Source organism: Babylonia areolata, chromosome 7 (genome assembly GCF_041734735.1).
Source record: "Babylonia areolata isolate BAREFJ2019XMU chromosome 7, ASM4173473v1, whole genome shotgun sequence".
Taxonomy (NCBI): Eukaryota; Metazoa; Mollusca; class Gastropoda; order Neogastropoda; family Buccinidae; genus Babylonia; species Babylonia areolata.
In genome coordinates, this window is record NC_134882.1 from 25,809,495 (window position 1) to 25,834,924 (window position 25,430).

Below are 25,430 nucleotides of genomic sequence, written 5' to 3' on the forward strand. Positions count from 1 at the left end.
TGTGTGTGTTGGTGTGCTGTCATTTTTATTGTTTTAATTTGTTTACCTATTTCTTTACTTTATTCATTTTATTTTACTTTGATTTAACGTTTTTCTTTCTTTTTTTCCTTCCACCCCTTTTTTTTATTTTTTTTTTATTTTTATTTTTTTACCAGCAACTAGTTGGCCTGGCCAGCACATTGAGTCTACATGTTCTTTTTGTATTTTTTCAAGCAGATGTGGTGTTGCAAAACTTGCATTTAAATCAGTCTGTTTGCTTTGACACCTTGAAACTGAAATGGAAATGGAACTCATTATCGTAATTTAAGTAATGTGTTCAGAGTAATGAAGCAGTTTATCATTTTATGTAAATAATCATGAATAATCATCAATTGTTTTGTTTCCTGGGTGGTTTGTTGATTGTGGTAGGTCAGTGTTTTGTTGGATTGTATAAGAAGAGTTTTATAGTATGATTTACATTTAACCACTGTGACAGTTTCCCAGCTTCTACTTTGCTCTTTTTTTCTGCTTTTCATTGTTGTTGTTTTAATTATGAAGGCAGTGTTTGGAATAGTGTAGAATGGTAATGGATGACTGAATTTAAAACAGATTCTCTTATTGAAATTTGTTTTATTCTGTTGTGGGCAGAGAGTGGATGGGCGTCAGCCAGCGGAATTCAGGCAGATTAAAATAGCCTTTGGAAAAACCTTTGGAACCTGCGAGGTTACCATTGGGAAAACAAGGTCAGGACACAAATAATGATAATGAAGTTTTTATTGTCTTTTGAGTTTGTAAGGAAATTTTACATTTATCCTGGTGTTGAACATCAGTGATTAAAGTAATCAGTTAACAATTTAAAAAAAAGTTTATGGACCTTTAAAAGTGTCAAATTGAGAAATTTAACATGGGAAGATTGCTTTGGTAATATTCTAACAGAAATGTGATGCTTTGATGAAATTAAGAACATTGACATTGAAAGAATATGTATTTCCTATTTTATCTGAAACCAAGGAAAAAATTATCTTCATACTATACATGATAATGGCAGAATATGTATTTATTCATAAAATACATTCACCATTCTAATCCTCAACACTGTTCTTGACAGCTTTTGTCCACTTATTATGTCCACCTTTTGGCTCTCTCACACACACACACACACACACACACATTACGGATAATGGGCAGAGAGTGGTAAAATGTCCCTGACAAACGTGTTGTCAGTCAGTGTTGGTGCATGGGTATATAAGCAGCAACAGTCTTTCATGTCTTTAAAACTTGGGGCTATAATTTTCCAAATCTGTGCTGGAGTACACCTTCCTCAAGCTGTGGCCATGTGACGTGTACTGATTGTCAGCAATTTGTGGTCATGTGACGTGTACTGATTGTCAGCAATTTGTGGTCATGTGACGTGTGCTGATTTTCAGCAATTTGTGGTCATGTGACGTGTACTGATTGTCAGCAATTTGTGGTCATGTGACGTGTGCTGATTTTCAGCAATTTGTGATCATGTGACATGTACTGATTTTCAGCAATTTGTGGTCATGTGACTTGTACTGATTGTCAGCAATTTGTGATCATGTGACATGTACTGATTGTCAGCAGTTTGTGGTCATGTGACATGTACTGATTGTCAGCATATTTGTGGTCATGTAACGTGTGCTGATTGTCAGCAATTTGTGGTCATGTGACGTGTACTGATTGTCAGCAATTTATGATCATGTGACATGTACTGATTGTCAGCAGTTTGTGGTCATGTGACGTGTACTGATTGTCATCATATTTGTGGCCATGTGACGTATGCTGATTGTCAGCGTATTTGTGGTCATGTGACGTGTACTGATTATCAGCAATTTGTGATCATGTGACGTGTACTGATTGTCAGCAATTTGTGGCCATGTGACGTGTACTGATTGTCAGCGTATTTGTGGTCATGTGACGTGTACTGATTGTCAGCGTATTTGTGGTCATGTGACGTGTACTGATTATCAGCAATTTGTGATCATGTGACGTGTACTGATTGTCAGCGTATTTGTGGTCATGTGACGTGTACTGATTATCAGCAATTTGTGATCATGTGACGTGTACTGATTGTCAGCAATTTGTGATCATGTGACGTGTACTGATTGTCAGCATATTTGTGATCATGTGACATGTGCTGATTGTCAGCAATTTGTGATCATGTGACATGCTAACTGCAGGGTGCTGGCCCATGTGTCAGGGGAGATCAGCTGTCCCAAGGCCCGGCGGCCAAATGAGGGTGTTCTCCATGTCAATGTGGACATGAGCCCAATGGGACATCCCACATTTGAAGCGGGCAGGTGAGTAACACCCTCTCTGCCTTAATGAACTCTGGATAGGAGTTAAGTGCACATGTTTGCTATATTTTACAGACCATACTGCAATCTTTTTATCCCCATGCACCATGTATTGTGTAATTTCTGTAAATATAGTTCTCTTAATGTCTGGTTAAAATTTGCCATGGTGCATTTAATTTTGGTGAAAATCTGTCAAAATACTGTTGTGAATCAAAATTATATTGAGTTCAGGAACTGGAACTATGAGGTTCAAGGTGATGAAAACAAATAGACATTTTCATCAACCCGCTGCTTCATTTTACACCTTGTATGTTGAAGGGAACAGTGGGTGTCTGAAGGATAGCATTCTTTCACACAAACTGGCAGAATTTGTGGTCAGTGAATCGTGTCAGCTTGGCAGCAAGTCTCCAGAACAATGATCATGATTGGATTGTAGTAGGTGGAGATCAATGGATTGTAGTAGGTGGAGATCAGTGGATTGTAGCAGGTGGAGATCAATGGATTGAAGTGGGCGGGGATCAACAGAGCAGACAAACAAGCAGACATTGCATCCTGTGAAGAGATTTAGAATGATGACACCATGACCTCCACATCAAACTCAACTGGAGATGTAAACTTGGCTGTGATAGCAATCAACCAATCAATGTTGGTTGTTGTTTTTTCAGTTATCTTTTTCATTTTATCAGTTTTGTATGCACCTGGTAACTCGTTGGGCCCCACTTTTGAAATTTATCTTAAAATAGATTTTAATAATAATAATAATAATAATAATAATGGTATTTATAGAGCGCTGAATCTTGTGCAGAGACAAATCTAAGCGCTTTTTTAAGGCTGCAGCTTGTAATCTAAAGCACTTCATATTATATAACCAGTAAAATGTGGTCATTGTGTTGCTTTTATATGTGTGTATTAGTTAAGTGTTGGTATTTTCAGTTTCTTATATATATATGTATTATATGAAAATATTAATGAAATAAATTAATGATAAATGAATGAATGAATAAATAAGCATATGCATGTAAACAGCCCATAGTAGATTGAAGCTTAGTCAATACAGCTGTAAATTTGTGCAGATGTTGACAGGTTAATCAGTGTTTTTCCATCTGTTTTAGCTGTTGATAGAGTGAAGATTAAGAATGAGAGAAATCTAATTATCTCTAGCAAAACAGTAGACTATGTATGGTTGAGAGTGAGTGGGAGACAGTGTGTTTCCTCTATGACTATGTATGGTTGAGAGTGAGTGGGAGACCGTGTGTTTCCTCTATGACTATGTGAAAGATAGACATAGTGTGACTGGAGAAGATAAAGTAATTAAGGAAAATTTTCCGAGTTGATTTAGGACCTGAAACATGCTGCAAGACATCAGAAATGTATTACCATACATGCCTTCCTAGTTGTTTCTGTGATTGAAAAATATCTGACCATGTTACAACTACATATTTTACTGGGAAAAAAGGATGGGGCACCTTTTTATATGGGGGAACAAACCTGACAACGTATGGGAAGTTGTAACTAGAGTGAGCATGTGCATAAGTCCATAACTGGCTGTGGAAGAGAAAGCATGCTCATCTGAAATGGTGGCCAGCTGTCACAAGTGAATGGATTAAAGAAGATGGATTGTGAACCTCACTACAAAAAGAAAGAAGAAAAAAAGAAAAGAGAGAGATGCATATAGATATAGATTTATATATATATATATATATATATATATATATATATATATATGTGTGTGTGTGTGTGTGTGTGTGTGTGTGTGATGGGCACAATAGCCAAGTGGTTAAAGCATTTGACTTTCAGTCTGAGGGTCCTGGCTTCGAATCTCGGTAATGGCGCCTGGTGGGTAAAGGGTGGAGATTTTTCCAATCTCCCAGGTCAACATATGTGCAAACCTGCTAGTGCCTGAACCCCCTTCATGTGTATACGCACTCAGAAGATCAAATATGCATATTAAAGATCCTGTAATCCATGTCAGTGTTTGGTGGGTTATGGAAACAACATACCAGCATGCACACCCCCAAAAATGGGCGGATAGTTTGCACAGGACAGGAATGTCAGACCCCTGCTGGAGTCTGCACTAGTTGGGTCACGGTTAAGTATGTTATTTAAACGTAATTTTAGATAGAAAATTTCCTTATGGTTGCCTACATGGCGGGGTAAAAACGGTCGTACATGAAAAAGCCCACTCATGTACATACAAGTGAACGTGGGAGTTGCAGCCCACGAACAAAGAAGAAGAAGAATATATATACAAATATATATACATATACAGAGAAAGAGAGAGAAGGAGAGAGAGAGACATATATATGTAACCACCAGTAGTGAAAGGGGCGAATGACAGCTGATCCATGGCTGCTGGTTCTGCTGTGTACATGAACAGACAAACAGATGAAACAGTGGTTCTGAACCGGCTGTTGGAGCGCTGTCTGAAGGACTCCAGGTGTGTGGACCTGGAGGCCCTCTGCATCGTGTCAGGGGAAAAGGTCAGTAATCCATCTTTGCTCTTCACCAAGCTGGTGTTGCTTTTTGCTGTTTGTGTTGTCTTTTTTTGTCTGGTGAGTTACTTGAGTTTTATTTTCTTTAGAGTTTTTGTTTTGTCTTTTAGTAGACTGTCAAGGCCTGACCAGTGCATTGGGTCTACACCTCTTCAAAATGGAAAACGAAACTGGAGAGTAACTATGAAAGTCATTGATTGAGGCCTGAGCACCCTGCAGAGTCATTGAGGCTTATCACTATGTTTGTCTTCTTCTCTCCTCCGCCCCCGCCCCCCCCCCCCCCCCCCCCCCATCCCTCCATGGGATGCCAGTGGTCCTTCAGTGTAGACAGCATCCCTCCCTACCATCTGGAAGTTCTTTGCTGGAAAATTTCTCTTTTCAATTGCTCTCTTTGTTTCTGCCTTTTTTTCTTTCTTCTGCCTTCCCAGTTCATTCCTCTTTCTTTTCTTATTTTTTGAGGAAGCCTTGACACTTATTTCTCTTTTCCACAGTCTGTGATGCACTGTCTGTGCTGTTTTACTCTGGCAGTTATGCTGTGAAATTTCAGGAAATGTGCAGGTATAAATGTGATTATCATTTTATTGTTATTATATAGTGAACATTCTTTCCTCTTTGCTGCTCCTTGTATCTGGAATAACCTTCCTCATCATATCCATGCATCTGATTCTCTCTGCTTTTGCTCTTCACTAAAAACTCATCTTTTTGAAACCTATCTATGAGCACTGTCACCTTTCTTCTTCTCCAATATCATCCTTGTCAGCTCACTTTGGATGCATGACGAATGAGAGAGGGAGAGTAGGGGGATGGGAGAGGGAGTGGTTTTGGGAAAGAGTGTTCATTAACAATGATTTATGTAATTTGTAACTTTTCTTTCATGTAAAGCGCCCTGAGCTCTTGGAGAGAAATGTTGCAATGTAAGTTTACATTATTATTGTTATCATAATAGTTCTGACTTGTGTATGTGTAGGTGTGGACGCTGCGGGTGGACATCACAGTGCTGAACCACGAGGGCAACATCTTGGACTGCTGCTGTATGGCTGCCATTGCTGCTCTCAAACATTTCAGGTTTGTGCTGCATGTTATCTTGATATTTATGCACATACACAGAGGTGCGGAGGTGCACCTGTTTGCCTGCATTCTCATAAATACACATGACATGTGCATGTGTGTAAAGCAAGTTTAAAAGTTTGTAAGTGCTGGATTTGGCAATGTTTTACCTGTTTGCCTGCATTCTCATAAATACACATGACATGTGCATGTGTGTAAAGCAAGTTTAAAAGTTTGTAAGTGCTGGATTTGGCAATGTTTTATTAACCCCTAGGGTTCGCTGCCTGCATGACGAGATAACTCGTCATCGAAATATTCTGACTTTTCCCTGGTTTGCATTCACTTCCTTGGCAAAAATAGTGGTAGCTTTAGCCTGGGGAATCTCTCTAGATTCTATTCATAGCTAGAAACCCCATCTACGTCATGAAGCAGTCCTTTATTTGAACGTTTTGGTTGGGTCACTGTCCAAGTGTTTGCCTGACTTCTCTCCTCGCTCGCTCAACAAAATGTCGGACTGACGCCGTGCTCAAGACATGCGATCGTGACGAACTAAATCAACCATGATTTCTTTCTTTAGCTGATGCTCAGAAAGAATTGAAGCGTAAATTCGAAGGAGAAGATAGAGATGAACATTTATAGGACGATCTGATAGAAAATAAATGAATAATGAAGAGAGTGGCCACGATGCAACTGTCAGTGAGTGATGCCGGCTGTACAGATCTTAGCAGACGACAGATGACCGAATTAGCAGCAGAGCGATATTCTTGGCACGCAGCCAACGCGGTCTGATGAGAACTGAATCAAGTGACCGTGTGAGAGGGGTGAGGAGGAGGGTGGTGGAGACTGAGGGGGCGTGGCCTCACATCCATCTTATCACTTGGAGAAGTCACAATGTATTGTGTATCTATCTCTTAAAAAAAAATATATATATTGTGGTTGTTCTAGTATGATTTTGTGTTTGCAGATATCCATTTGTCCAGAAAATATGATGTTTTTGTGCAAATTACCTGACTAATGTTTGTAATGAACAAGTTGAAAATGTGACAAAAAACAAAACACTGATTTCAAAACAACAGCATGTCACTAAAAATATATAAAATGGGAAAACAGCATGTGTTTTGTATTCTTTATTCATTTACCTTTCAGAAAATATATACTTTTATGGGTCTTTCTCCAATAACAAAGAGCACAGAATTTTTTGAAAATTTATACCCGTTTTTTGTGAAAAAACCCTGGCAAATAGATTTCACTTAAATCTTATTTTCCTGGCAGCGAAAGGGTTAATGTGTTTGACAGCAGATTTGTTGCCAAAATAATACTTGTCGTCTGTGTGATACCTGATGTGTGTGTGTGATACCTGACCTGTGTGATACCTGATGTGTGTGTGTGATACCTGACCTGTGTGATACCTGACGTGTGTGTGATACCTGACGTGTGTGTGATACCTGATGTCTGTGTGATGCCTGACCTGTGTGATACCTGACGTGTGTGTGATGCCTGACCTGTGTGATACCTGACGCCTGTGTGATACCTGATGTCTATGTGATACTTGACCTTTGTGATACCTGACACCTGTGTGATACCTGACCTGTGTGATACCTGATGTGTGTGTGATACCTGATGTCTGTGTGATACCTGACCTGTGTGATACCTGACGTCTGTGTGATACCTGACGTGTGTGCGATACCTGACATATGTGTGATACCTGACGTATGTGTGATACCTGACGTATGTGTGATACCTGATGTGTGTGTGATACCTGATGTGTGTGTGATGCCTGACGTGTGTGCGATACCTGACATATGTGTGATACCTGACGTATGTGTGATACCTGACGTATGTGTGATACCTGATGTGTGTGTGATACCTGATGTGTGTGTGATGCCTGACCTGTGTGATACCTGATGTGTGTGTGATGCCTGACCTGTGTGATACCTGACGTGTGTGTGATACCTGATGTGTGTGTGATGCCTGACCTGTGTGATACCTGATGTGTGTGTGATGCCTGACCTGTGTGATACCTGACGTGTGTGTGATACCTGACGTGTGTGATACCTGATGTGTGTGTGATACCTGATGTGTGTGTGATACCCGACGTGTGTGATACCTGACGTGTGTGTGATGCCTGACCTGTGTGATACCTGATGTGTGTGTGATACCTGATGTGTGTGTGATACCTGACGTGTGTGTGATGCCTGACCTGTGTGATACCTGATGTGTGTGTGATACCTGATGTGTGTGTGATACCTGACCTGTGTGATACCTGACGTGTGCGTGATGTATGTGTGATAGCTGACTTGTGTGATACCTGATGTGTGTGCGATACCTGATGTGTGTGTGATACCTGACGTGTTTGTGATACCTGACATGTGTGTGATACCTGACCTGTGTGATACCTGACGTGTGTATGGTACAATTTTGCAGTTTGTTCCGACGTTACGCCAACATGAAATTAGTTTGGACAAATTCATTTTCGACTATATAGCATGGTCACATGCTTTCCTGTCATAACATTACCCAGATGCTTGAGACCTGTCAATCACAAGGCCAGGGCAGTCGCTATTAACCTTGTTCTCACGTGATGATGCTCAGCTAATGGCATGCATGTTTACATTGAAACAGCATTGAGTGGACCAGTCAGCTTAATCATTTGCCCAAATAAGAGAGAATGGGGCTGAATCAAGCTGTGTTTGTGTGATACCTGACCTGTATGATGGCAGTGTGTGATACCTGACCTGTATGATGGCAGTGTGTGATACCTGACGTGTGTGATGGTGTGTGATACCTGACCTGTGTGTGATACCTGACTTGTGTGTGATGGTGTGTGATACCTGACATGTGTGTGATAGTGTGTGATACCTGACCTGTGTGATGGCAGTGTGTGATACCTGACCTGTGTGATGGCAGTGTGTGATACCTGACCTGTGTGATGGCAGTGTGTGATACCTGACCTGTGTGTGATGGTGTGTGATACCTGACCTGTGTGATGGCAGTGTGTGATACCTGACCTGTGTGTGATGGAGTGTGATACCTGACCTGTGTGTGATACCTGACCTGTGTGATGGCAGTGTGTGATACCTGACCTGTGTGTGATGGTGTGTGATACCTGACCTGTGTTTGATAGTGTGTGATACCTGACCGGTGTGTGATGGTGTGTGATACCTGACCTGTGTGATGGTGTGTGATACCTGACCTGTGCGTGATGGTGTGTGATACCTGACCTGTGTGTGATGGTGTGTGATACCTGACCTGTGTTTGATAGTGTGTGATACCTGACCGGTGTGTGATGGTGTGTGATACCTGACCTGTGTGATGGTGTGTGATACCTGACCTGTCTGTGATAGTATGTGATACCTTACCTGTGTGTGATAGTGTGTGATACCTGACCTGTGTTTGATAGCAGTGTGTTATACCTGACATGTGTGTGATAGTGTGTGATACCTGACCTGTGTGTGATTGCAGTGTGTTATACCTGACTTGTGTGTGATAGCAGTGTGTTACACCTGACCTGTGTGTGATGGCAGTGTGTTACACCTGACCTGTGTGTGATAGCAGTGTGTTACACCTGACCTGTGTGTGATGGCAGTGTGTTATACCTGACTTGTGTGTGATTGCAGTGTGTTACACCTGACCTGTGTTTGATAGTGGTGTGTTATACCAGACCTGTGTTTGATAGCAGTGTGTTATACCTGACTTGTGTGTGATTGCAGTGTTTTATACCTGACCTGTGTGTGATAGCAGTGTGTTATACCTGACTTGTGTGTAATTGCAGTGTGTTATATCTGACCTGTGTGTGATAGCAGTGTGTTATACCTGACCTGTGTTTGATAGCAGTGTGTTATACCTGACCTATGTATGATTGCAGTGTGTGATACCTGACTTGTGTGTGATAGCAGTGTGTTATACCTGACATGTGTGTGATAGTGTGTGATACCTGACCTGTGTGTGATTGCAGTGTGTTATACCTGACTTGTGTGTGATAGCAGTGTGTGATACCTGACCTGTGTTTGATAGCAGTGTGTTATACCTGACTTGTGTGTGATAGCAGTGTGTGATACCTGACCTGTGTGTGATAGCAGTGTGTTATACCTGACCTGTGTTTGATAGCAGTGTGTTATACCTGACTTGTGTGTGATAGCAGTGTGTTATACCTGACCTGTGTGTGATAGCAGTGTGTTATACCTGACCTGTGTGTGATAGCAGTGTGTTATACCTGACCTATGTGTGATTGCAGTGTGTGATACCTGACCTGTGTGCGATTGCAATGTGTGATACCTGACCTGTACCTGATACCTAACCTATGACTGTCATATGATAGCTGACATATCTCATAACTGATTCATTAATTGTTCTTAATCTTTCTGACAGTCACTGATACCTGACCTATGCATGATAGTGGACCTGTGTGTATCATGATAGTTGACCTTGGAAAGAGGTGTATAACTTAAATTCTTCTTCTTCTTTTTCTTCTTCTTCTTCTTCTTATTATTATTATGATTATAACTATTATTATTAATAGATTTTTTTCATGAGCTGTGTATGATAGCGGACCCGTGACAGCAAACCTATGTGATGACACAGTGAATGATGATGGTGATAAAGACCTGTGTGATGACACAGTGAATGATGATGATGATGTAGACCTGTGTGATGACACAGTGAATGATGATGATACACAGTGAATGATGATGATGCAGATCTGTGTGATGACACTGAATGATGATGATGCAGATCTGTGTGATGACAAAGTGAATGATGATGATGATGATGTAGACCTGTGTGATGACACAGTGAATGATGATGATGTAGACCTGTGTGATGACACAGTGAATGATGATGATGATGATGTAGACCTGTGTGATGACACAGTGAATGATGATGATGTAGACCTGTGTGATGACACAGTGAATGATGATGATGATGATGTAGACCTGTGTGATGACACAGTGAATGATGATGATGATGATGATGTAGACCTGTGTGATGACACAGTGAATGATGATGATGATGATGTAGACCTGTGTGATGACACAGTGAATGATGATGATGATGATGTAGACCTGTGTGATGACACAGTGAATGATGATGATGATGATGTAGACCTGTGTGATGACACAGTGAATGATGATGATGATGATGTAGACCTGTGTGATGACACAGTGAATGATGTTGTAGACCTGTGTGATGACACAGTGAATGATGATGATGTAGACCTGTGTGATGACACAGTGAATGATGATGATGTAGACCTGTGTGATGACACAGTGAATGATGATGAAATAGACCTGTGAGATGACACAGTGAATGATGATGATGTAGACCTATGTGATGACACAGTGAATGATGATGAAATAGACCTGTGAGATGACACAGTGAATGATGATGATGTAGACCTATGTGATGACACAGTGAATGATGATGAAATAGACCTCTGAGATGACACAGTGAATGATGATGTAGACCTGTGTGATGACACAGTGAATGATGATGATGATGTAGATCTGTGTGATGACACAGTGAATGATGATGATGTAGATCTGTGTGATGACACAGTGAATGATGATGATGCAGACCTGTGTGATGACACAGTGAATGATGATGATGCAGACCTGTGTGATGACACAGTGAATGATGATGATGATGTAGACCTGTGTGATGACACAGTGAATGATGATGATGTAGACCTGTGTGATGACACAGTGAATGATGATGATGATGTAGACCTGTGTGATGACACAGTGAATGATGATGATGATGTAGACCTGTGTGATGACACAGTGAATGATGATGATGATGTAGACCTGTGTGATGACACAGTGAATGATGATGATATAGACCTGTGTGATGACACAGTGAATGATGATGATGTAGACCTGTGTGATGACACAGTGAATGCTGATGATGTAGACCTGTGTGATGACACAGTGAATGCTGATGATGTAGACCTGTGTGATGACACTGAATGATGATGATGTAGACCTGTGTGATGACACTGAATGATGATGATGTAGACCTGTGTGATGACACAGTGAATGATGATAATGATGATGTAGACCTGTGTGATGACACTGAATGATGATGATGTAGACCTGTGTGATGACACTGAATGATGATGATGTAGACCTGTGTGATGACACAGTGAATGATGATGATATAGACCTGTGTGATGACACTGAATGATGATGATGTAGACCTGTGTGATGACACAGTGAATGATGATGATGGTGTAGACCTGTGTGATGACACTGAATGATGATGATGTAGACCTGTGTGATGACACAGTGAATGATGATGATGATGTAGACCTGTGTGATGACACTGAATGATGATGATGTAGACCTGTGTGATGACACAGTGAATGATGATGATATAGACCTGTGTGATGACACTGAATGATGATGATGTAGACCTGTGTGATGACACAGTGAATGATGATGATATAGACCTGTGTGATGACAATGAATGATGATGATGTAGACCTGTGTGATGACACAGTGAATGATGATGATATAGACCTGTGTGATGACACTGAATGAGGATGATGTAGACCTGTGTGATGACACAGTGAATGATGATAATGATGATGTAGACCTGTGTGATGACACTGAATGATGATGATGTAGACCTGTGTGATGACACTGAATGATGATGATGTAGACCTGTGTGATGACACAGTGAATGATGATGATATAGACCTGTGTGATGACAATGAATGATGATGATGTAGACCTGTGTGATGACTCAGTGAATGATGATGATATAGACCTGTGTGATGACAATGAATGATGATGATGTAGACCTGTGTGATGACACAGTGAATGATGATGATATAGACCTGTGTGATGACACTGAATGATGATGATGTAGACCTGTGTGATGACACAGTGAATGCTGATGATGTAGACCTGTGTGATGACACAGTGAATGCTGATGATGTAGACCTGTGTGATGACACAGTGAATGATGATGATGTAGACCTGTGTGATGACACAGTGAATGAGGATGATATAGACCTGTGTGATGACACTGAATGATGATGATGTAGACCTGTGTGATGACACAGTGAATGATGATGATGTAGACCTGTGTGATGACACAGTGAATGATGATAATGATGATGTAGACCTGTGTGATGACACTGAATGATGATGATGTAGACCTGTGTGATGACACAGTGAATGATGATGATGTAGACCTGTGTGATGACACAGTGAATGATGATGATATAGACCTGTGTGATGACAATGAATGATGATGATGTAGACCTGTGTGATGACACAGTGAATGATGATGATGTAGACCTGTGTGATGACACTGAATGATGATGATGTAGACCTGTGTGATGACACTGAATGATGATGATGTGGGCAGGAGGCCAGACGTCAGTGTCAGTGGAGAGGAGGTGACCATTGTAAGTGTTCCTGCCTTACATGTTACGGCAGTTCTACATCATTTTGTCTCTCTGGTGTTGTCTGTTCCTCTGTGTGTGCTCTGTAACTGCCTGTAGTGGTTGTGTATACAGATGGTGATGATGCAGACATGCACACTGTCCCTATTTGTCTGTATTTGCTCTAGAAAGCAACAAAAATGTCACTGCATTATGAAAACAGAAAAAAATGTTGTCATTCTGGAAGGGTTTAGGGGGGTGGTTGTGCATTGTTGATTTCGTCAGACAATTGCAATGATTTTTAGACTGTATATGTGCTGTTTTATGACTGGGAGCAAATGTGACATGGTGTTACTGATAATTTGAGATTTTTTTTCTGGATTTTTACAGGCTAGTACTGATGATCATATTCTGGGCTAGGCAAGTTTGGTGGTGCATCTCATCTGTAGTGACTTGTACCAGTTGGTTCATGCTTACTTCCCCATCAGCCACCCCCCACAGTTGGTTCATGCTTCCTTCCCCATCAGCCACCCCCCACAGTTGGTTCATGCTTCCTTCCCCATCAGCCACCCCTACCCAGTCCCCTGACCCCTCTCTTCCCCATCCTACCCCCTCCAAAAATTGTCATTTCTTGTCTACTTTGTCCAACATGCCCTTTGATATATATAAAAAAGTATATATATATATATATATATATATATATATATATATATATATATATATATATATATATATCCATCCTACTGGTCCCAAGTCGTCATTAAGTGGAGACCTGGTTGCAGTATGTCTCTCAGATATATCCTACTGAAGTCCCATGTCAGCACAATGTGAAGACCTGGTTGCAGTATGTCTCTCAGATATATCCTACTGAAGTCCCATGTTAGCACAATGTGAAGACCTGGTTGCAGTATGTCTCTCAGATATATCCTACTGAAGTCCCATGTCAGCACAATGTGAAGACCTGGTTGCAGTATGTCTCTCAGATATATCCTACTGAAGTCCCATGTCAGCACAATGTGAAGACCTGGTTGCAGTATGTCTCTCAGATATATCCTACTGAAGTCCCATGTCAGCACAATGTGAAGACCTGCTAGCGCCTTTGTTAACCACCTTTGTGTGCTCACAAGGTAGAAGATTAAAATTTGAAAGCACATTAAAATCCCACTATCTGTCAGTGTAAGGTGGGTAATGGAAACACAAGTAAGCCCCTAAAACAAAGTATGGCTGCCTAAATGACAGAGTAAGAACAGTTATTCACATAAAAGCACACTCAAAAATTCACATGATCAGATCTCAGTTTTAGTTGAAAGGTCCACACTATGGCATAGCATTGTTGTAAATTTGAGACGGAGCTGCTCACAAATGCTGAAGAAATCTCTCAGATTCATTCTGTCCACAAGATGATCTGTTTGTACAATGGAGAAAACTGCAGCTATCCCGAACAGTCATACAAAGAAAAAAAAAAAGAAGATATTTCTTGACATTAGACATCTTATTTAGCAGCATGGTTCAAAGTTTGGACAATATTTTTTTTTAGTCAAAATAATTATCTGCTGTGTGGAAGCCATCCTCAGCACAGGCAGCTGCCTGAAAGCTAGACTGCCTGAAAAGTGAAGGATGCTAGACAGCCTGAAATGTGAAGGGTGCTAGACTGCCTGAAAAGTGAAGGATGCTAGACTGCTTGAAAAGTGAAGGATGCTAGACTGCCTGAAAAGTGAAGGATGCTAGACAGCCTGAAAAGTGAAAAGTGAAGGATGCTAGACAGCCTGAAAAGTGAAGGATGCTAGACAGCCTGAAAAGTGAAGGGTGCTAGACTGCCTGAAAAGTGAAAAGGGAAGGATGCTAGACTGCCTGAAAAGTGAAAGATGCAAGACTGCCTGAAACATGAAGGGTGCTACACTGCCTGAAAAGTAAAGGTTGCTAGACAGCCTGAAAGTGAAGGGTGCTAGACTGCCTGAAAAGTAAAGGTTGCTAGACAGCCTGAAAGTGAAGGGTGCTAGACAGCCTGAAAGTGAAGGGTGCTAGACTGCCTGAAAGTGAAGGGTGCTAGACTGCCTGAAAAGTGAAGGATGCTAGACTGCCTGAAAGTGAAGGGTGCTAGACTGCCTGAAAAGTGAAGGATGCTAGACTGAAAGTGAAGGGTGCTAGACTGCCTGAAAATGAAGGGTGCTAGACTGCCTGAAAGTGAAGGGTGCTAGACTGAAAGTGAAGGGTGCTAGACTGAAAGTGAAGGGTGCTAGACTGCCTGAAAGTGAAGGGTGCTAGACTGAAAATGAAGGGTGCTAGACTGCCTGAAAAGTGAAGGATGCTAGACTGAAAGTGAAGGGTGCTAGACTGCCTGAAAGTGAAGGGTGCTAGACTGCCTGAAAAGTGAAGGATGCTAGACTACCTGAAAAGTGAAGGATGCTAGACTGAAAGTGAAGGGTGCTAGACTGCCTGAAAGTGAAGGGTGCTAGACTGCCTGAAAAGAAAAGGGTGCCAGACTGCCTGAAAGTGAAGGGTGCTAGACTGCCTGAAAGTGAAGGGTGCTAGACTGCCTGAAAGGGAAGGGCGCTAGACTGAAAGTGAAGGGAGCTAGACTGCCTGAAAGTGAAGGGTGCTAGACTGAAAATGAAGGGTGCTAGACTGCCTGAAAGTGAATGGTGGTGCTAGACTGCCTGAAAGTGAAGGGTGCTAGACTGCCTGAAAGTGAAGGGTGCTAGACTGAAAGTGAAGGGTGCTAGACTGCCTGAAAGTGAAGGATGCTAGACTGCCTGAAAGTGAAGGATGCTAGACTGCCTGAAAAGTGAAAGATGCTAGACTGAAAGTGAAGGATGCTAGACTGCCTGAAAGTGAAGGGTGCTAGACTGCCTGAAAAGTGAAGGATGCTAGACTGCCTGAAAAGTGAAGGGTGCTAGACTGCCTGAAAAGTGAAGGATGCTAGACTGCCTGAAAAGTGAAGGATGCTAGACTGAAAGTGAAGGGTGCTAGACTGCCTGAAAGTGAAGGATGCTAGACTGCCTGTGAAGGATGCTAGACTGCCTGAAAAGTGAAAAGTGAAGGATGCTAGACTGCCTGAAAAGTGGAAAGTGAAGGATGCTAGACTGCCTGAAAAGTGAAGGATGCTAGACTGCCTGAAAGTGAAGGATGCTAGACTGCCTGAAATGTGAAAAGTGAAAGATGCTAGACTGCCTGAAAAGTGAAAAGTGAAGGGTGCTAGACTGTCTGAAAAGTGAAGGATGCTAGACTGCCTGAAAGTGAAGGATGCTAGACTGCCTGAAATGTGAAAAGTGAAGGATGCTAGACTGCCTGAAAAGTGAAAAGTGAAGGGTGCTAGACTGCCTGAAAAGTGAAAAGTGAAGGGTGCTAGACTGTCTGAAAAGTGAAGGATGCTAGACTGCCTGAAAAGTGAAAAGTGAAGGGTGCTAGACTGCCTGAAAGTGAAGGATGCTAGACTGCCTGAAAAGTGAAGGATGCTAGACTGCCTGAAAAGTGAAGGGTGCAAGACTGCTCAAAAGTGAAGGGTGCTAGACTGCCTGAAAAGTGAAGGGTGCTAGATTGAAAGTGAAGGGTGCTAGACTGCCTGAAAGTGAAGGGTGCTAGACTGCCTGAAAAGTGAAAAGTGAAGGATGCTAGACTGCCTGAAAAGTGAAGGGTGCTAGACTGCCTAAAAAATTAAGGGTGCTAGACTGCCTGAAAAGTGAAGGGTGCTAGACTGCCTAAAAAGTGAAGGGTGCTAGACTGCCTGAAAGTGAAGGATGCTAGACTGCCTGAAAAGTGAAGGGTGCTAGACTGCCTGAAAAGTGAAAAGTGAAGGATGCTAGACTGCCTGAAAAGTGAAGGGTGCTAGACTGCCTGAAAGTGAAGGGTGCTAGACTGTCTGAAAGTGAAGGTGCTGTGTTCTGCCGCAGTTCACAACACACATGCGATGATGGCTTTGTGCGAACGTATCTTCTTTTATTTCTTGCCTTAGCACAAGATTTTTATTTTACAATGTTTGTCTGTTCAATACCAATTTTAGAGGAACAGCAGAAATGATTAAAGTTGTCAGTTTTAAACTGTATTCACGATTGTTTTGCAGAAGAATGTGAGACACCTACAAAGGCTTTTTGGCCTGACCAAGTATTCAAAACATCAGTAGTTCAAGTGACCAGCCTGCTGCCACATTGTTGGCTCATTTCAAATTTATATGGGTCACTGACCAATGACCAACCCCAAACCTAAACCCTTCAGAAGCGATACATGTGTTTATGTTGCCAGAATGTTTTGTTTACACATCCATTTTATTTTTAATTCTTGACTGACCTTGGTTGGCTTGTTTATGAATTCTCCAGCTATCACTGTCTTTCTCCAGCTGATCTCTGGTCTTTTGTTGAAGTTCTGGGAGAAAGAGTGTGGCGACTGGTTTGGATTAAAAAAAACAGAAGTGTTTTGTTTTTTTGTTGTTGTTTTTTGTTTGTTTGTTGTTGTATTGTTGTGTTGTTTTTTTGGGAGATGGGGATGGGTGTGTGTGTGTGTGTGTGGGGGGGGGGGGGGGGGTACTCGTAAGTGGTCTGTCTTTTTATAGCCCATGTTGTTATGTGTCTTTTTCATTGTCTTTGCTGCTGACTATCTTTTTATACCATTTACTGTTTGTTGTTGTTTCTTGGTTGGTTTTTGGTTTTGTATAACTGTCTTTTTTTTAATCATATTAGTGAGAAATGTTCAAGATAGATGTGGCATCACTTCACTCTTAATTCCTTGTCATTTGCCTCACACAGGCAGTGTCCATTAGCTTCTACAGTTGTGGAGGAAATTTTCTAGATTTTGTTCCTGAGGTGACATATAAAACAATGGTGGTGGTGTGTCCATCGAGATCGATGATGACCATCGTTGTCATCCAGATGGGGGGAGGGTGGTGGTGGGGTGGGGGGGAGGATGCTCATGAATCTATCTGTGAATGCGCAGATGGCTGAATAGTCCAATCTGCGCATGAAATGTTCGCTGACAGTTGGGGCAGACAAAGACAGGCATATCATTGTCAGGGAGCTTGTTTGCCCGTGACTTTCTGGCCTGCCTCTTCTGAACAGCTGCAGCAGTCCTTTTGGCCTCGCATAACTTGGCGCCTTTGTGCACAGCAGCGCGCCATTTGTCACGGTCCACTGCAGATTCCTCCCAGGAGTCAGGGTTGATATCAAACGCTTTGAGAGAGACTTTCAGAGTATCTCTGAAGCACTTCTTCTGACCTCTGTGTGATCTCTTCCCTTGTTGCAGCTCGCCATAGAAGAGCCTTTTGGGCAGCCGATGGTCTGGCATGCGTGCCACGTGTCCAGCCCAGCGAAGCTGGGACTGCATCAGGATGGTGAAGATGCTGGGAAGGGTGGCTTTTGCGAGCACCTCTGTATCTGGGGTCCTGTCTTGCCACTTGATGTTCAGTAGCTTCCTGAGGCATGTTGTGTGGAAGTGGTTCAGCTTCTTGGCATGTCGTTGGTACACTGTCCAAGTTTCGCAGGCGTACAGTAGTGTGGGGAAAACTACTGCTCTGTAGACCTTTAGCTTGGTCTCAAGACTAATGCCTCTTCTGTTCCAGACATTTGCACTGAGTCTGCCAAAAGTTGCGCTTGCTCTTGCAATCCTGACGTTCACTTCATCGTTGATGGTCGCATTTCGTGACAGTGTGCTGCCAAGGTATGTGAACCGCTCCACCGCACTGAGTCTCTGACCGTTGACTGTGATGTTGGGCTCAACATAGGGTTTCCCTGGGGCTGGCTGATGGAGAACTTCAGTTTTCCTCATGCTGATGGTAAGGCCGAAGTTCCTGCTGGCAGTGGCAAACTTGTCGACACTGAGTTGCATGTCAGCTTCAGATCCAGCGTTGAGGGCACAATCATCAGCAAACAAAAAGTCTCTGATGATGTCTGTCATGACCTTCGTTTTTGCTTGAAGCCTTCTGAGGTTAAACAACTTGCCATCTGTTCGGTACTTTAGGCCGATTCCAACATCGCCATCTCTGAAGGCATCAGTAAGCATTGCAGAGAACATGAGGCTGAACAGCGTTGGAGCCAGGACGCAGCCTTGCTTGACACCATTTGTGACAGCAAAAGGAGCAGATGTTTCGCCATTGTCCTGGACTCGAGCCTGCATGCCTTCATGGAATTGGCTGACCAAGGAAATAAATTTCCGAGGGCATCCGTACTTGGCCATGATCTTCCACAGTCCCTCTCTACTCACGGTGTCGAAGGCCTTAGTGAGGTCGACATAGATGGAGAACAGATCAGCATTTTGCTCCTGACATTTCTCTTGCAGCTGCCTTGCAGCAAACACCATGTCGGTGGTTCTGCGCTCTTTCCGGAATCCACACTGGCTCTCAGGCAAATGACCTTGGTCAAGGTGTGCTGTGAGGCGGTTTAGTAGGATCCTGGCAAGTATCTTGCCTGCGATGGAGAGCAAGGAAATGCCCCGATGGTTATCACAGGCTTGCCGGTTCCCCTTTCACTTGTACAAGTGAATGATAGATGCATCTTTGAAATCCTGGGGGATCGTCTCTTCTTTCCACATGAGTGAGTACAGCTGATGAAGCTTCTCAGTCAGCACAGTGCCTCCATCCTTGTAGACCTCTGCTGGTATTGAGTCTGAGCCAGGTGCTTTGCCACTGGCTAGCAGACGGATTGCTTTCTGGGTCTCAAGAAGTGTTGGTGGATCGTCCAGTGCTTCGTTGATGGGGACTTGTGGGAGACGGTCTATGGCTTCATCATTTATGGAGGAAGGGCGATTTAAGACGCTGTTGAAGTGCTCAGCCCAGCGTTCGAGAATTTTCTCCTTCTCGGTGATCAAGGTATTCCCATCTGCACTGAGGGGGGGGGATGATCCTGAGGATGTGGGGCCGTAGACTTCTTTTAAGGCATCATAGAACCTCTTCATATCGTGCCTGTCAGCATATCCCTGGATCTCATCAGCTTTGTCACTCAGCCACTTATCCTGCGTCTGGCGTAACTTTTGCTGAACAGTCCTGCGGAGGCACAAGTCTGAAGCAAAAGCAATCCATTTGGGTTGCAGTGGCCCACACCATGCTTTCCAATCACTCCATCCCAGGAGATGTAGTCAGAGCCAACTCTAGCATTGAAGTCCCCAAGAATGATGAGCTTGTCTGCTTTAGAGATAGCAGCAATGACAGAGTGAAGGTCCTCGTAGAACTTCGCCTTCACTTCATCCGGGTTGGTCATGGTTGGGGCGTAGGCACTGACAATGGTGAGGTGCTTCTGGCCAGATGCCAGTGGGAGTTTCGTGGTCATAAGCCTATCGTTGACTCCCTTTGGGATTCCAGCTAGCTTGCTGACAAGTGCTGTTTTTACTGCAAAACCAACGCCAGCCTCACGTCGCTCTTCGCTTCCTCGTCCACTCCAGAAGAAGGTGTAACCAGATCCCCGTTCACAGAGCTCGCCTTCGCCTGCAAGCCGAGTCTCACTCAAGGCTGCGATGTCAATGTTGTATCTGGCGAGTTTGGATGCAACTAGTGCTGTTCTCCTTTGGGGTCTGTCCGCGTTATCTCTGTCCAGGAGAGTCCTTATGTTCCAAGCACCAATGGTGAGAGGAACGATCCTTGTTTTTTTCTTTTCTTTCTTTTTGTTTCGACCGCTGATGTAGGGTCCCCGCCAGCCGTGGTATGCTGGCCAGGGTGATATGGAGCAGGCAATTTTTAGGGCACCTTTTCTAGCCCCTTCCTCATGCCAGGGAGGTGAGCAGTGCATTCCTAAAGAGGGCTGCTCAGACACTCAGACGGCTGCCGAGCTCCATCGCTGCTCCTGTCGACGAAGAACGACCCTATGGCCTGAGCCGCCTGCGTGCAGGTCTGCGGCTGCGACTGCCAGTGTACCCACACCTGTCGTTTTGTCGCTCGCCTGTCGCCACAGGACTTGGGGGTGATGAAATGATGAAGGATGAAAGGTCATTTTGGATGACTGACGACTTGCGCGATGAGTTTGTTTAAAGTGAAGAGGAGTTGCGCAACGTCGACCTCACTCTCTCATCCGGGTCCACCAATTTCCAGTGGCAAGACTAAGTCGAGATGACTGGAGGATGAGCACGGATGCAGTGGATGACCAAGATATCCTTTCGGTGTCTCATCTTGCTCTCTGCACTCCACAGTGCGTTGCTGTAACCACCTTCCTCTCCGTTGAACCGATAGGTTTCTTCCGCAGATTCTGCCGGATCCAGACTTCGCATGCATGGGTAGACACACCCCAGGGGCCAACTGCGTGTGGCATGCACACAGCACAGTGGAGCTAGATGGCCGTCGGTGGCTCTCCTGAGCCGACGCCCTTTTATGGATCTCCATAAGGGTGTCTAGCCACCCACCTCACCAGACCCGGAAGGGACAATAGAGTACAATGTAACAATACATGTTCATTATTATCATGATTATGATTTGGAAATTACTTGTGCATCCAAAGGCTCATCACTCACCCCACAGTCTCAGCATACAGTCCAACACACACATGATCATGACAAAGGTTGAACTAAAAGGAAATGAAAAAACAGAAAGGAACATTTAGCAGAAATACAAACATGAAAGTGATGAAACACAGCAGCCTGACTGATGAAGTTGTATACATGTGCAATGACCAGAAGTGTTGATGTATGTGTCACTGTATGCTGTACTCAGTGACTGACTGCCATATGTGTGGATTGTCACAGCACACAGCTGAGCAGCGAGACCTCCTTCCTCTCAGTGTGCACCACATGCCTCTGTGTGTCACCTTTGCCTTCTTCCATCAGGGGTGAGCTACATTCTGTGCAGTCTGCCTTCTTTCTGTGTTGTCTCTTGTATTGATGAGTAGGATTTTAGGTGCATGATCATTTTTACTCCACCGTTAGGGCGGTCATACTTCAAGGATGTGCATGTTGAGTATGTTTGTGTTTCCATAACTCACCAAACTCTTACGTGGGTTGTGGGATCTTTAATGTGTGGATTCAATCTTTTGCATGTGTATACACATGAACAGGATTAAGGCTCTAGAACTACTGAAACAGTAGAAGGTCTGCACATATGTTGACTGGGAGACTGGAAAAAAATATCTCCTTCACCAAGCAACATGATTACTGGGATTGAACTCAAAACTGTCAGATTGAAAGTCAGCACTTTTTTGCTGTGTCCATCTTTTGTCCAGTGATGAAGAAAATGATGATAGCAGGAAGAGTAACAGTCATGGTAGTGGTGTCTGAATGATGTAAATAATGATCATTCAGTGTGCTAGTCGAAGATACCCCAAGGCTGTACTGTGTTCAGTTGGTGGTATTGTTTCCACAGGCTTTGGCTGGCACTCACAGTATGCTCTTGGGATTTTCAAGGGGATCAGAAATGGAGATATTCTGTGATCTCTGGAGATACTGACATGATATCAAGGGAAGTAGACATGAAGAAAGACTCTCTTTGCAAATTGAGGAATACAGGATCCTTTAAAGGGAAACAGTTTGAGATGTTCGCATGAGTTGTGTGTCTGGGGCTTGAGGCTGTAGCTGGCAGCGTTTGAAGTGAGGTTCACTGTCAATAGAGACAGGCTACATGGAAGTCTGGACAGCATGGAATTTTGTTTGGTCCCTTCTTTGGGAACCGTGTTAGATGAAAGAATGGATAGAGGACAGAGTGACAGGTGGTCAGGAAGGGGAGGGGTGGAGAAGGAAGGGATGGAGGAGATGAGTTCAGGTTGAATAGGGTGGGGGCCTTTGTGGGGTTATGTGTGTGTGTGTGTGTGTGGGGGGGGGGAATAAAGATGAACACACACATGCAGAGTGGTAAACATTCTATTTGCTGCAGATTGCTGCACAGTAATCTGTGGTTTGAGCATCAAACTGTGTGAAGTGGGGCAACTAATTAAATATTTTGTGACTTTTTTTCAACAACATACAGTGTAGATATTGTGTGATTTCTTGTTACTGGAAACTGAAATGAGGCTGTGACCTCACTTTGTCCAGTTTTGAATGATGGTATACATAATGAGATATTATATACAAAAAACAAAAAAAAAGTCCTGCGACCCGTGGACACCACACCTGTGTACATGTAAAAATGCCAGATGTGGTGTCCCGTTATTTATTAATTGACTATGTCCAGTTATTGATTGATTATAGATTTTATATGTATGTAGATATTGATACATACAGGAAGATCAAACTTCATGGTTGGTACATTTTTATTTTTTATATACAAGTGATGCAATTCATTATATCAACACTGCAGAGGAGAAGCGGCAGTGGGGAGGGCAAAGTCTGAAAAACCAAAGTATGTGTTTCTCCTTCACAAGTGAAGTTGGATGGATGGATATGGATACCTATATAGTGCCTGTCCTCATAGTCCAGGGCAGATACAAAAAAACATAATGGTCCAAACATGTGCAAAAAAACTGTTCTTTTTATGATAAATAGAATAAAATATATTGATCACACTGATATAAAGTTTACCACTGTAGGGGGGCAGGAACATGATTAGATTTTGATTTTTGATAATTTGTTATTCACACTTCACAGTCGCAAAGTGAGAGCGTGTGAGGGAGGTTACACAAGCACAGAATGTAGCTCACCAGAAAGCGTTAAGTACAGTACAGTACATTTGACTAATGCCATGCTGATGCTGACCTATACCTCTGTGAGCAGGACACTGTGACATCTATTATCTGCTTACATGTATTTATAAGATGGGCGCTATAGCCAAGTGGTTAAAGCGTTGGACTTTCAATCTGAGGGTCCTAGGTTCAAATCTTGGTAACGGCTTCTGGTGGGTAAAGGGTGGAGATTTTTCCGATCTCCTGGATCAACATATGTGCAGACCTGCTTGTGCCTGAACCCCCTTTGTGTGTATAAACAAGCAGAAGATCAAATATGCACGTTAAAGATCCTGTAATCCATGTCAGTGTTTGGTGGAGTTTGGAAACAAGAACATATCCAGCATGCACACCCCTGAAAACAAAGTATGGCTGCCTACATGGTGGGATAAAAACACTTATACACATAAAATATACGAGTGAACATGAGAGTTGTAGCCCATGAATGGAGAAGAAGTAGTATTTATGAATATTATTGTTAATCCCTCTGAAGCAGAGCTTTGCATGTGTGTCAATGAGTGGTTGTAAGCACTTTGATTTCTCTAGACACAAATATTGAACACAATATGAAGACTTTCTTATTGTTAGTATCTTGATCCTGCTCCAGGACTTCCATGCTGGTAGACCCGACGGAACGGGAGGAGCGGGTGATGGAGGGGCGGATGATGATTGGTCAGAACAAGCACCGGGAGATCTGCATGCTGCAGGTGACAGGACAGATGCTTCTTCGTCAGGACCAGGTGACACCCTAATCACCAACAGGCTGTATCTGTTCCGTGGTGTGGTGGTTTATGTATAATGACCATGGTGTGGTGGTCTATGTACGATGACCATGGTGTGGTGGTGGTCTATGTATAATGACCATGGCGTGGTGGTCTATGTATAATGACCATGGTGTGGTGGTCTATGTATAATGACCATGGCGTGGTGGTCTATGTATAATGACCATGGTGTGGTGGTCTATGTATAATGACCATGGTGTGGTGGTCTGTGTATAATGACCATGGTGTGGTGGTGGTCTGTGTATAATGACCATGGTGTGGTGGTGGTCTATGTATAATGACCATGGTGTGGTGGTGGTCTGTGTATAATGACCATGGTGTGGTGGTGGTCTGTGTATAATGACCATGGTGTGGTGGTGTGGTGGTCTGTGTATAATGACCATGGTGTGGTGGTCTATGTATAATGACCATGGTGTGGTGGTCTGTGTATAATGACCATGGTGTGGTGGTCTATGTATAATGACCATGGTGTGGTGGTCTATGTATAATGACTATGGTATGGTGGTGTGGTGGTGGTCTATGTATAATGACGATGGTGTGGTGGTCTATGTATAATGACCATGGTATGGTGGTGTGGTGGTGGTCTATGTATAATGACGATGGTGTGGTGGTCTATGTATAATGACCATGGTATGGTGGTGTGGTGGTGGTCTATGTATAATGACCATGGTGTGGTGGTGGTCTATGTATAATGACCATGGTGTGGTGGTGGTCTATGTATAATGACCATGGTGTGGTGGTCTATGTATAATGACCATGGTGTGGTGGTGGTCTGTGAATAATGACCATGATGTGGTGGTGGTCTGTGTATAATGACCATGGTGTGGTGGTGGTCTGTGTATAATGACCATGGTGTGGTGGTGTGGTGG

At 43.1% G+C, this 25,430-nt stretch overlaps 1 protein-coding gene across 1 annotated transcript in view; it reads left to right on the forward strand.

Annotated features, from left to right (window-relative positions):
* The window catches only part of LOC143283924 (exosome complex component RRP45-like), a 69,525-nt gene that overhangs the window by 7,404 nt on the left and 36,691 nt on the right, over positions 1-25,430 (forward strand). The window contains exons 2-8 of the mRNA XM_076590364.1: positions 628-722; positions 2,181-2,300; positions 4,675-4,777; positions 5,757-5,854; positions 13,208-13,247; positions 21,876-21,958; positions 24,387-24,519. Coding sequence (XP_076446479.1) covers positions 628-722; positions 2,181-2,300; positions 4,675-4,777; positions 5,757-5,854; positions 13,208-13,247; positions 21,876-21,958; positions 24,387-24,519 — 672 coding nt within the window. The remainder of the gene's footprint in view (positions 1-627; positions 723-2,180; positions 2,301-4,674; positions 4,778-5,756; positions 5,855-13,207; positions 13,248-21,875; positions 21,959-24,386; positions 24,520-25,430) is intronic.